Source organism: Cervus elaphus, chromosome 2, assembly GCF_910594005.1.
Source record: "Cervus elaphus chromosome 2, mCerEla1.1, whole genome shotgun sequence".
Lineage (NCBI taxonomy): Eukaryota > Metazoa > Chordata > Mammalia > Artiodactyla > Cervidae > Cervus > Cervus elaphus.
This window is the reverse complement of record NC_057816.1, coordinates 1366142-1376678: the sequence shown is the minus strand read 5'-3', so window position 1 is coordinate 1376678 and position 10537 is coordinate 1366142. Positions and strand designations below refer to the sequence as shown.

Sequence of the window (10537 nt, the reverse complement as noted above, 5' to 3'; positions counted from 1 at the left end):
GATATTTATTACATGAGAGCTTTGCTCCGAAGAAAAGGGACAACTTTCACGTTGTGCATTTTTTTTAAGTCAACACCCCCACATCAGTCACTTCCCGGCACAGTTTTCGCTGAATTTCCTTCTTCCCGTGACCTTCTCTGAAATGACCTGTCCAAATTCCTTTCCTTGATAACACCCACCCCCTCCTTTGGCTGGAACCAGGGTGGAGGTTGGAGCTGATCCTCCCCTTGGGCAGCAGGACCTCAGCTCCCAGGCTGAGGGGTCACTGGGGCCTCAGATAGGGCCGTGAACTAGCCAGACCAAGGGACGCGCTGTCCTACCCCAGAGGCTGGTAAAAGCTGATCCCAAGTGGCTGAACTGTGACCTGCTGTCCCCTCCGCCCTACACACACACACACACACACACACACACACACACACACACACACACACACCACACACACACACACACACACACACACACACACACACACACACACACACACACACACACACACACTCCCCATGGCAGCTTTTGAGATTTGCCGTAAGGTTGGGATGGTACCAGTTTACAGTGGGAGGAGAGCCCAGGGTTATTGAGATTTGCCTAAGGTTGGGATGGTACCAGTTTACAGTGGGAGGAGAGCCCAGGGTTACCACGGCCGGGCCAGGCCAGGTGCTGCTCTGAGGTGCGGTGCTGGGGCTGGGAGGGCTGTGGGCCACTTGGAGAATGAGGGAGGCTGGAGCCTCCAGAGAGACCACCTGGGAGATTCCCAGGGCGAAGGAAGAGCTGGGGACAAGCGCGCCCAGGGAGGGAGCAGGTGGAGCGGGGAGCCCTGGGGAGCCTTGGGGAGCCGCGCGCCCGGGGTGGGGAAGGACCCGCGGCTCCGGGAGCCTCGCCCGGCTGAGGGGTCCAGCAGGGCCAGGCCCGGTCCCCTTCTGCCCCAACAGGGCCGTGGCAATTCTCCGGATCGGCACGTGGCCCGAGGGGGGACAGGCGGCCGGAGCGCCGGAGCAGACGCGGCAGGTCCTAGGCGCGGGTGGCCCCGCCCCTCGCTTCCCAGAACCGCCCCGCACCGCCCCGGCACCGCCCCCATCGCTCAGGCCACGCCCCGCGCCGGCCCGGCCCCACGCCCCGCGCCGGCCCGGCCCCGCCCCCCGCCGCCGGCCGCAGCCCACGTGACCAGCCCCGGTGCAAACAAGCCGGTCAGCTGACGCGGCCCAACTGCGCCGTCATCCCGGCTATAAGCGCGCGACCTCCCGGGCTCTCCGCTTCGACCGGGCCGCCGCCGCCATGCAGACGCCCAGCCTGCTGCCGCTGCTGCTCGCCCTCGGCCTGCTGGCCGCACCCGCCGCCGCGGTCATCAGGTGAGCCGCGCAGCTCGCGCTCCCCGCGGACGCCCGCGCACCTTTGTGCGCCCGCCGGGGTGCAGCTGGGCCGCCCCCGGGGCCTCTTGCGGTGCCTACCCGCGGGCGGGGCGGGGGAGCTCTGCAGGTGCGGGGCTCGCCCGGAGGTCTGCGCGTCTTCTCCTCCCTGCCATCATGGGGTGGGCCGGGGGGCGGGGGGGCCGGAGGTAGCAGGAGGGCTGTGACTGGGAGTCGGCTCAGCGTCCCCAGGACAGGTAGGGTGGGAGCGTGTGCTCAGGTGCTCGCACTCGGCTGGAAGACAGGAGACCCAGGGGCAGGCCCCGGAGGCCCCTGGGCTTGGGTAAGTCATCTTTGTGCCTAGGGTCTCCCTGGACAGCTGTGAGCTGGGCGTGGCCTCATCCCGGTCTTTTCGGCCTGAGATCTTCCCACAGGCCCTGGGCCGGTTGGAGGACCCTCTGGACACCCTGAGGCCAACAGGGTCGAGAGGGAGTCAGCCTCAGGATGGGTCTGGGGGAGTAGCCCAGCTGGCACCAGGCCCTGGGCGGCTTCCCCCACTGCTGGGCTGGGGCTCTGTCCCACCAATACCTGCTGCCTCAGTAAGGACCACGCCCTCCCCAGGCCTGGGGGCCCCCACTGGGTCCAACGAGCCGAGGACTATCAGGCTGGTCCAGGGCTATGCCATGCTGTGTCAGCAAGATGGAGGGTCCCCCCACCCTCCGGGCATCGCCAGGCAGGCTGCTTGCCCAGCAGGAGAGGCGTGCGGCAGGCCCACCCGCTTCTGCCCTGCCCCCACGCTTGCCCAGGCCTGGAGCCTAGTGCTGGGCCTGGGCCGGCATTCTTCCAGCTCTGCTGTGGGCCTTTTGCCTGTGGGCAGGTGGGTGGGGTTTTGGGGCTGCAGGAGCTGACAGGGCCCCCCCCCCCCCCCCGCAGACCTGAGCCTTGCCAAAGAGCTGGCTTGTGTGGGCCCCTGCGTGGGCTGTGGCCTAGGGGCAAGTAGCCCTAGCTGGAGCAGTTGTGGGGAGCAGCTGCAGGCCTGAACCTGCCCTGGCCTCACCCCCAGGCCTTCCACTGGGGGCGCCAGCCTGGAGCTTCTCCGGTTGGGGCAGCTGAACCCAAGCCCCCACATCTTCACGTCCTGTGGAACTGCTGGCATCTGTCTCGTTAGTGACTGGAGGGTGTGTCCCCCTCCCCCACCCCCAGACAAGAAGCCCAGGCTCTCCCAGCCTGTCCCTTCTTAGGCAAGAGCCAGTCCCACATCTTCCTGGAGCATGCCCTTGGCCTGCTGGGAGGAGCCACTGCGACCTTGAACTCGCAGATCCCCAGGCTGGGAAGACATTTCATGCAGTCGTTCTTGCTCAGGTGGTCTCCTGTCCCACCTCCTGGGGCCAGTTCAGACCCCTGTGGGGCTGGGGGTGGAGAAGGACCGCTCACACTGCCCCTGCTGCTGCGCAGACCACCCAGGCTGGCGTGTGTGCTGGGAGGCGGGGCTCCTGGGAAGGGTCCTCCATGCAGGGGCACCGGGCCTCGCATGGAGTGTGGCCAGCCTGGCAGCCCCCACCTCCAGGCCCCAGGTGTCAACCTTGATCTCCAGTGGCCTGCTTAATGGGGACAGAGTGACGGGGTTCAGTGCAGCCTGGGATGAGGACTGGAAGGAAAGAGGGGGTCCTGTGAGGAGCCTGGGGGTGGTCAGGGAGAGCTGGCTGCTCAGAGTGGGTGGCCTGGAAGTCCCCCCTGGCGGCCAGAAGGTGGCCACCCCTCAAGTCAGACGGGTGAGCTGGGACCATCTCTGTGGGGTCTGGGTGGGGAGAGCGAGGCAGGTGGGGCCCCACAGGGGACTTTGGGGAGACGGGAAAGCTGACCGCTGACCCTGGACCCATTCACAGTAGGGACGGGAGACCACAGCGGTGCGTGTTGGAGCCCCCAGTGGCTGGGGGCGGGGGCTGGGAGAGGAGCAGGCATGCTGGGCCTCCAGCTTGGTCGTGGGTGCGGGAGCCTCCCGGTGGGCTGCGCAGCAAGCCAGCCCTGACAAGCCCGACCCCCGTCTTGACAGGATCCCACTGCACAAGTTCACGTCCATCCGCCGGACCATGTCGGAGGCGATGGGCCCCGTGGAACACCTGATTGCCAAGGGCCCCATCTCGAAATATGCCACTGGGGAGCCAGCTGCGAGGCATGAGCCAGTCCCCGAGCTGCTCAGGAATTACATGGATGTGAGTGTGGGGGACAGGGAGGCAGCCTGGGGCCAGGGGCAGTGGGTTGACTGCCCACAGCACTGCGGGCAGGAGCTGGTTCCCTGAGCCAGTGTGGGTTTTGGTGAAATCCTCTGTTCTCAGCCTCCAGTGGTTTGCAAGCTTCAGCCGTGGGGGGGGCGGGGCTTCCGCCCAGCCACCCTTGTGCTGGGTGTGTCCACGACGCCCTCCTGACTGAGGGCTGTGACCTCCCTGGCCCCAGCTCCGGGCTCCGCTGCCCGTCCTGGCCCGGGGGGGCCAGGAGGGTTGGCTGGAGCGGCCTGAGCGCCTCCCTGACGTCCGCTTCCCTGCCTGCCACCGAGCACCGGCTCAGAGCCGGGCTGGCGTCTTCATCCTGGTGACCGGCCCCGCGGGACTGCCCCAGGCCCTGCAGCACGTGAGGGAGCCGGCCTGGTGTGGAGGAGCCCAGAGTCAGGCCGAGGCCTGCCCTCGAGGCTGTGGGTGGGGCCGGGGGTCCCTCAGCTTGGCTCACCTGGGCTCACCTGCCTGGGAGGCGCCCCCTGCCCTGGAACCTCTGTGTTCGTCTTGCCTGTCTCGTTGGCAGGCCTGGGGCAGCCACGGCCCAGTCCCTGCCCCCTACCTTCCTCTTTGGTCAGTGACCGGCCCATGTGCCCACTGCTCGTGGAGGGGAAAGCCAGCTCAGAGGTGGAACATTCTGGAACACACAGCATGCTGGGGCAGGTCGTCTGGGGCTGCCCAGGTGACATCCTCTCCACGCCCCCCACTCCCTGCGTCTTGGGAAGCCAGCCCCTCGCTGCCATCCGGCCTCTGGCCCACTCAGGTTTAGGGCAGGTAGCCGCGCCCTCTGTCCTGCCCGGCTGGAGCCCGGGCCGGGCCAGGAAGCTGTGGCCTCTTGCAGGCATGTGATCAGGCGGGGGGGCGGGGGGGTCTGCCTGGGGCCTGACTGACCAGTTCCTGATTCCTGCTCCCCAGCATACACGCACACAGATACACATGTGCACGCATATGGAGATTTGCTGAGTCATTCTCCAACCCCCCAACCACCCCCCCCGCCCCCCACCCCGACCTGAACACTTCTGCTGGGTCATGAGTCAGTGGCCAGAGAGAGATGCCCGGAGGGGCTGGAGCCAGAGCCCAGCAGACCCCAAAGTCACAGATGCCCACGCCCCTGACCTCCGAGGGGCCGAGGACGGGGTTCCCCTGGAGACATGTGCCCCTTCATGCTCGCCAGAGCCCTGACCCCGCATCCGGGCCTCCCCCCAAGCTGCCTCTGCTGCCCCGTGTGCAGAGGGGGAAACTGAGGCCCAGGGCAGTGAAGGCAGCGCGGCCAGCACTGAGGGACTCGGCCTCCCCGTGCGCCTCCTCCCCTGGGCCCCCCGGATCCCTCGGCCCGGGGGCCCTCCAGGCTCAGCCCTGTGGGATCTGAGGGCCCAGAGTCAGGCGCTCACTCAACCCTCATGCTGGGGAGGAGACCTTCCCTCCCAGAGCCCTGGACCCAACCAAGGACTCTAGTGGGGACGGCGGGGTGGGCGGCTGAGGCAGCAGGCCTGACCTTGGGGCCCTCCCCTGGCCTGGGCCTTCTCTCTCCCCATGGGGAGCCCCGTTTCCATCCCTGACAGACCCCCTCCCCTGGCCTGGGCCTTCTCTCTCCCCTTGGGGAGCCCTGTGCCCTGACCTGACAGACCCCACTCCCCAGGCCCAGTACTACGGGGAGATCGGCATCGGGACGCCTCCGCAGTGCTTCACGGTGGTCTTCGACACCGGCTCTGCCAACCTGTGGGTCCCGTCCATCCACTGCAAGCTGCTGGACATCGCCTGCTGTGAGTCCGTCTGTCCCAGGGCCTGCCGTGGACCCCAGAGGGAGGGACCCCAGGCAGAGGAGTGCTGCCCCCACCCCTCTGCCCGCTCTCCCCTCAGGCGCTGGAGGCCAGCCGTTCTGCCTCAGCCCACCTTCTCCCGTCTTGGGGCAGAGACCTCCTGGGCCACCTGCCGCTCCCACCTCAGCCACACCCAACAGGCGGCCCCTCCCGAGTCCCTACCCTCCTCCCTTCTTCGATTCAGGGCTGGGACCGTGGGGGTCGAGGGCTGGACCACCCGCCCCGGGGGTTGCTCGACAGGCTGCAGCAGGCAGCGGGGCCCAGCAGAGCTGGTCCAGGGCTGGGAGGGTTGAGGCTGCAGTTGGGGCTGGGCAGGCGGGCTGACAGCCCCGCTCGGCACAGGGACCCACCACAAATACAACAGCGGCAAGTCTAGCACGTACGTGAAGAACGGCACAACCTTCAGCATCCACTACGGCTCAGGCAGCCTCTCGGGGTACCTGAGCCAGGACACCGTGTCGGTGAGTGTGTCAGGGCCACACCCCAGGCCGGGGGTTCACCCCTGACCCCAGGGCTGGGCAGGGGTCCACTGAACAATGGAGCCAGGGTCTCAGCCGAGCAGAGGCCCGGGGTGGAACAGCTGGGTGAGCTTGGCTGGGGTACATGACGGGGGGGACGTGGTCCCGTGTGCACGCTGGGCGGTGCCAGGAGGGCTAGAAGGAGAGGCCAGGAGCAAGAGTGCCAGGCCCAGGACCAGCGACTGATGAGTGGCGAGGCTCTTGGCCACCCAGCCTGGCATAGGAGCTGGTGGACGGCAGGGGGCCACTGGGTGCCAGGGTCAGGTGTGGCCCCAGTCCCCGCAGCCAGAGCTGATGGCCAGGGGCACCTTCCAGGACGCTGAGTGGCATCTGGGGAGGGCTGTGGGGTGCCCGCAGGACGTGCCTGCCTCCCTGGGGGGCGGGGCGGGGCCCTCGTGGGCTCTGCTCGGGCGGAGCCGTGGTGCCTGGCCACAGGAGGGGTCTGGGTCGGGAGCTGCGGGGAGCAGGAGCAGAGCAGAAGGTGGTCCCCTCCCAGCCCGCAGCCCCAGGAAGGCCGCGGGGCCTGCCCCGAGCCTTGGTGGCAGGGAGGACTTTTCCTCCAGCCGGCCTGGTGGGCCAGGGGCCCCGTGGCTCCCTGCGGGCCACCCTCCCCCTCCACGTCTGCCTGGTGGGAGTTGGGGGCCTCTGCCAGGCTCCCTCTGAGCCTGAGACAGGATGTCGCACACCCCTCCTCCGCCCCCCAGCATCAACCCCAAACAGCCCTCCTTCCCACATCCTGCCGGTGTGTGTCTGCAGCCTCTGCCCCGGCCTGGGGGAGGGGGTGGCGTGGCCTTGAGTCCAAGGTTAGGTCCGGGGTCCCCGAGGGCGGGGTAGGCGGGTGGGAGGACCTGAGCTCAGGAGGAGCCCGCCGCCTCCTGCTCCCCGGCTCTGCACCCGTCCTTGAAACCGGCCTGGCGGAGCACGGGCCCCGCACCCCCGCTGTCCCCACCCAGGTCTGCTGCAGCGTCAGCAGCCCTTTCTCCTGGGCCGAGTCCCGTGCGCCAGACGACGGGCAGTGGCCGAGCTGGCTTTCATGGCCATGGCTGCCCGCAGGGACGGGGGTGAGGGGCTGCCAGGGGCCCAGCGTCAGGCTTGGTGTCCACACGACCCACTGACCCCTGCTGCCCCCACCGCGTGGCCCGCAGGTCCCCTGTAACCCGTCCTCGTCCAGCCCGGGCAGTGTCACGGTGCAGAGGCAGACCTTCGGGGAGGCCATCAAGCAGCCGGGCGTGGTCTTCATCGCGGCCAAGTTCGACGGCATCCTGGGCATGGCCTACCCCCGCATCTCCGTCAACAACGTGCTGCCTGTCTTCGACAATCTGATGCAGCAGAAACTGGTGGAGAAGAACATCTTCTCCTTCTTCCTGAACAGGTGTGGGGGCGGGCTCCGTCGTCCCAGCCCTCCCCGTGGCCCCCTGCCAGGCACTGAGCCACAGCCCTCACTGCCCAGGGGTTGGCGCCCTCCCACAGGCGGACAGACAGTCCATACCGAAGGCTGGGTCTCCCTGGGGCCCCCGAGCTGGGGTCCCCCAGCCGGGCGGCCCTGGATCCGGGATCTTGGTCGTTGGGCCTGCCTCCTACGACAGCCCGAGCTGGGCCAGACACCCTTGCGGTCAGTCTGCCTGACGTTCCTGGTCCCGGTGACGGGCAGACTGGTCCCTGCCCTGGGTCACTTTCGGCCCAGAGGGAATCAGGCGTCAAGCCCTGATCTGTGCCAGGAGCTCTGGAGGCAAGGGGGCCGGGGCTTTCCCATGGGGGGGACCCCCAGGAGAGCCAGGGTGATGCTCCCATGTTGTAGAAGCAACACCTGGTACCTATCATGCTGGGGAGGGGGTCCTTGGAAAGGGGTCTCAGTCCTCCAGCCCCTGGCCTCTTCCCGGGATGGTGCTACAGGTCTTGAGAGGAAGCCCCCGATGCGGGCAGTGGTGAGGTGTGGCAAGGGGGGGTGTGGGCGGGGGTGCCGGGCAGCCTGCTGCTCCTGGTCACTGGCCACCACGCCCCGCGTGCCCCCTCTGGGTCCTACCCTGGGCACTTCTGGTGGAATTCCAGCCCAGAGCCTTTGGCCTGGCCTCTGTATGGATGCTGGCCTCTGCCCCTTGCTCAGTCAGTGGCAAAAACTGTGCAGCTGCTGGGGGCCGAGCTGCCTGCTAGGCGCTGGGAGCACGTGAGCCCTCGGGTCCAGGGGAGGCAGGCGGGCTGCAGAGGACCCAGGAGCTCGGCCTGGCCTGAGGTCGGGACAGATGGCCCATCTCTCTGACTCCCTGGGTGCAGGCTCGGGCAGGAAGTGGGGGCGGGGCGGCTGGCTTACAAGGGCAGGGCTGAGGCTGAGGAGGGCACCACGTGGGCGGTGGAGGTGACGGGAGGTGGCGGCCACGGCAACGGGCGGAGGACGAGTTTGGCACGTGCCGGAGATAGCCGGACAGATGATGCTGAAACCACGAGTGTGACTAAGAGGTGGGGAGGGTCGGAAGCTGAGATCTGAAGCGGGAGCCAGTCTTGTGGTGGTCGGGATGGAGGGCGTCCCCCGGAGCGGCAGGTGCAGAGGGCCTGGGGCGGGTGCAGTGGCTCCAGCCCTCCTCCTGGGAGCCCCTGGCTTTCCTTCCAGGCTGGTGAGGTCCCTGCCCCGGGGCTCCCAGCACTCGCGTCCTCCTCTGCCTGCTGGCCCAACCCTGGCCATCCTAAGGGGGCAGACCAGGACCCCTTGCAGCCCAGGCAGGATCTCCTGTCAGGAAGGGGCTTGGCCTGTGGTTCCCGGGGTGTGAGATTGGAGCTCTTACCCGCTGCCAGATCCTCCCACCCCTGCATGCCCAGGAAGGGTCCTGGGTCACGTTCTGAGGGCCCCGCACCAACCCTGACCCCTGTGCCCATCCAGCCCGGCCACCCGCAGGCTGGATGGCTGGTGCAGAGGCGGGCAGGATATCTGACTGCCTCCTCCCCCACAGGGACCCGAAAGCCCAGCCCGGGGGCGAGCTGATGCTGGGCGGGATCGACTCCAAGTACTACAGAGGCAGCCTGGCGTACCACAACGTCACCCGCAAGGCCTACTGGCAAATCCACATGGACCAGTGAGCGCGGGGCGGGTCCCGCCTTCGGCTCCGCAGGGTGGGGCGTGGCTCGTGGGCCTCCCACCCCCCTCGCACTGCCCGTGGCCTCGCGTGCAGCAGGGGCTGTGGGGGGCCGGGGGCCGGCCCAAGGGGACCTGGGCCCCGTGTGCTGCCAGCCCTAGGTGCTTCCTGCCAGCTCCAGGTGCCCAGCCAGTGGCCCCTGCTGCACGTAGCTCCCTTGGGTGACCTGTTCTTGGCTCCTCCAGCCCCCTCCCCATCCCCAACTCTGCTCACGCCCCAGTCCTGCAGGGGCGGGCAGGGGCTCCAGGGGCCCGGGGAGAGGACTCAGGCCCACGCCCCTCCCCGCAGGCTGGATGTGGGCAGCAGTCTGACCGTGTGCAAGGGCGGCTGTGAGGCTATCGTGGACACGGGCACGTCCCTGATCGTGGGCCCTGTGGAGGAGGTGCGGGAGCTGCAGAAGGCCATCGGGGCCGTGCCGCTGATGCAGGGCGAGGTGAGCGCCGGCAGGGCTGGGGGTCGGGCACCCCCACCGCCGGGCCCCCCGCTCACCGGCTTCCCTCTAACCCCCCCGCAGTACATGATCCCCTGCGAGAAGGTGTCCAGCCTGCCTCAGGTCACCGTGAAACTGGGGGGTAAGGACTACACGCTGTCCCCGGAGGACTACACGCTCAAGGTGAGCGGGGCGTGGGGCGCGGGCGCTTCGGCGTGCGGCCCGGTGGTGACCGGTGCTGACTGGTGCTGAGCGGTGTCGGCCATCACAGGTGTCACAGGCCGGGACGACCGTGTGCCTGAGCGGCTTCATGGGCATGGACATCCCCCCGCCCGGCGGGCCGCTCTGGATCCTGGGGGACGTCTTCATCGGGCGCTACTACACCGTGTTCGACCGGGACCAGAACCGCGTGGGCCTGGCCGAGGCCGCCCGGCTCTAGCTGGCCCCCGCCCGCTGGTAGAGTCCGGAGGAGGAGGGCCACACACACTCACACTCACGCGCACACTGCACTCACGCACCACAGCCCGGTTCTCCCGAGGCCCGTCGGGCTGCAGTTCCGCTCTGTGGCTTCCCCTCCCTGGTGTCTGAAACGTTGCTTGCTTGTCTGTCTGTCTGTCTGTCTGTCTGTCTGATGGGGAGGCGGCCCCGGTGCAGAGTCCTCTCTCTGACTTGGAAGACACAGCCTGTTAGGTGGCTGTGTGTCCCGGGACCCCCGCCCCGGGTGGTTCCCTCAGGCCGGCTGCCCTCCCGGTCGCTCCGCCCGCCTGTCCTGGTCCTGGACACCATGAGGGAGGGGCCTGCTGAGGCCTGAGGACGAGCCGGCAAGGGTAGCAGGGGCCAGAAGCCAGTCTCGCGGGGCCGTGCCGGGGCTCACCTCGTCGCGGAGGGCGTCCAGGGCATTCTCTGGCCCCAGGTGGGGTGGCATCGGAGGGGAGGGCACTGGGGCCGGCCTTCTCTGTGGCCGCCCCTTTCTTGAGTGGCTGGGAGCCAAAGTTGGCACAAAAATAAAATTGTTCAGGCCTCTGCCCGTG

General features: G+C 68.3%; 1 protein-coding gene across 2 annotated transcripts; it reads left to right on the top strand.

The window, feature by feature from the left end:
• Positions 1 to 1177: 1177 nt before the first annotated feature.
• CTSD (cathepsin D) lies at positions 1178 to 10529 on the top strand. 2 transcript variants are annotated; one of them, XM_043923236.1, is made up of 9 exons: positions 1180 to 1346; positions 3397 to 3556; positions 5253 to 5376; positions 5776 to 5894; positions 7097 to 7323; positions 8894 to 9016; positions 9365 to 9509; positions 9591 to 9689; positions 9778 to 10529. In XM_043923236.1, exons 1-9 carry the CDS (start codon positions 1273 to 1275, stop codon positions 9943 to 9945), a joined length of 1239 nt encoding a protein of 412 aa, XP_043779171.1. In that variant the 5' UTR covers positions 1180 to 1272; the 3' UTR covers positions 9946 to 10529. The 2 variants fall into 2 exon arrangements, with proteins under 2 accessions (XP_043779163.1, XP_043779171.1); XM_043923228.1 differs by having other exon boundaries at positions 1178 to 1346; positions 9365 to 9689.
• The last annotated feature ends 8 nt before the right edge of the window (positions 10530 to 10537 follow it).